At 30.8% G+C, this 2,049-nt stretch overlaps 1 protein-coding gene across 1 annotated transcript; it reads right to left on the bottom strand.

Annotated features, from left to right (window-relative positions):
- Positions 1-41: 41 nt before the first annotated feature.
- On the bottom strand, positions 42-1,465 carry Tsp_13011 (hypothetical protein; the record flags this gene model as incomplete). The annotated part of the gene is made up of 4 exons (XM_003370354.1): positions 1,417-1,465; positions 1,070-1,115; positions 383-472; positions 42-230 (listed from the first exon to the last, which is right to left on the bottom strand). Coding segments are annotated over exons 1-4 (374 nt in total), but the record flags the coding sequence as incomplete, so codon positions are not given.
- Between the last annotated feature and the right edge of the window lie 584 nt (positions 1,466-2,049).

Raw genomic sequence — 2,049 nt, 5'->3', positions numbered from 1 at the left:
TGCAATCCTCATACTTACCTGCAATCCTCATACTTAATTACCTGCGATCCTCGCGTCCAAGTTTCTCACACCACTTGAGTTGCTCACAATGCTCAAGTTGTCTGCACACTTTCATCGACATCTGCTGATGATTCAGTTGGAAAATGTACGTAAAATTTTCATAATGGCAACAGCTTCTAGTCGTCTTTAAGAACCCAAGTTCCATGGAATGCTTCACTTTGAAAAACGTTCTAAAAATACTTACCTTTTATCGTTTACCGCCAGCCGTCACCATACCGCTCTTTTGAAACCTAATGATCTTCAGAACAAACGCGGGTGACATTTACTACTACGTAGTTGACTAAAATTTCAATTAGCCAAAAATTATCTTGAAATTCCTTACCTCCATCCTGGAGCCTTAGCAGTGAGTGCTTCATACGTCAGATTTTTAAATGTAACAATTTTTTCCATACCACAATAAAAATCTGTTCTCCTAAATTGTAGTAACAGAATATGCATATAGTAAAATCAAGAAAAACGTTTACCTTGTAAACGGCTGGCTGTTCAGCATCAAATATTTCAGTGGATCTTCTTCATTTGGATTTCTTCAGTTGATCAAATCACTTTTTATGTTCTCCATCGTTCTTTTATTTAAAATCCAATTAAAATATTTTTTGCAACATTTCGAAATTCTGTTGATATGATATTAATAATGAAAATGATAACAAAAAACCCATTATTAAATTCAAATCGTTATTTTCAATTCGTCAGTCATGTAAATGGCATGCAGACCTGTTGTTATTGACAAAATCACTTACTCTTTAACCACTGATGATCTTCATTAAAATTTATCACGTGCTGCCATGACCATCGCCATGATCAAGCATTCTGATGAAGAAATGAACACAGAACGGCATTTTTTCATGACCAGTTTATTAATTTAAATTGTTAACTAAAATATTTGAACAAATAAAAATAATGATCGATAATCTATAATATGAAAGCTATCATATACAATCAAAGCATCTCAAATTCAATACAAATAACATTTACTTTAAATAATTGAAAAGATAAATAATTCATTACTTACTGTAATTTTGAATTCTTGAAAACGAGTCGAAAACATGTGAATATATCTAAAAATAAATTTCATAAAAAAAGTATCAAAGCATAAAATATATGATCAAAAGAATTTATTGTCGTAAAGAACATATATACACCGTAAAGAAAATCGTTTACAGCAAAGAAGGAAACAACCAAGAGCATTTAGAACTGAATGATATTCACAGTAAAGAGAATAATAATAGAAAAAAACTACATTAATTTCAAACAAACCATTTATTAGTAAAGACATATAAATAGCATGCACAGAAAATCAGTTCCATTATTAGAGAAATAACTTATATTTTACCCATTGATGATGTTGAAGTGATTCACCACATGATTCCATGACCACAGACCGAGTAACTGGACGGGAATGGAACATTCTGAAAATTTCAGAGATGCATTATGCAAATGAAAATTCCTATTGGAAAAATAGCCTAATTAATCATTGTAATGATGTTGAAAATATGCATAGCTTATTACTGACATAAATAAAGGCCAATCAATTTCTTGCGAAACGCTCGCTAAAAACTGTACTTCACTTGAGCATCACTAGTGCAAATCAGCAACTTCTCTTGATATTAACAAAAAGCATGTAATATATATTAACTGTTAGTCCTATGCTGATTTCAATCATATGACATTCCGTCGATAGATTTCATCCTGTACTGAAGAATGTTATTTTTTATTTAGAAAGTTTTATATTTAGAAATTTAGAAACTTCATGTGCTGTATGATTGAGCAAAGTTTGTTTCATTTGCAAACTGCATGTTGACAAAAAAAGAGTATGCTTGTGAATCTATTGAGGAAAACAGAGTAAAATAAATGAAATGGATATCTGATAGCTGATGCCATCGTACGACAGCTTAAAAGAGTATATGATGATTATACTATTTGTAAAATCTGAACAACAACCACAACTGTTATCAAAATCAAAAAACTGACTTCGAAATTAAGTTAAAAACT

This window comes from Trichinella spiralis, assembly GCF_000181795.1.
Source record: "Trichinella spiralis strain ISS 195 chromosome Unknown Scfld880, whole genome shotgun sequence".
NCBI classification, from domain to species: domain Eukaryota; kingdom Metazoa; phylum Nematoda; class Enoplea; order Trichinellida; family Trichinellidae; genus Trichinella; species Trichinella spiralis.
The sequence above is the reverse complement of the archived record's forward strand: the minus strand, read 5'-3'. Positions and strand labels throughout refer to the sequence as shown.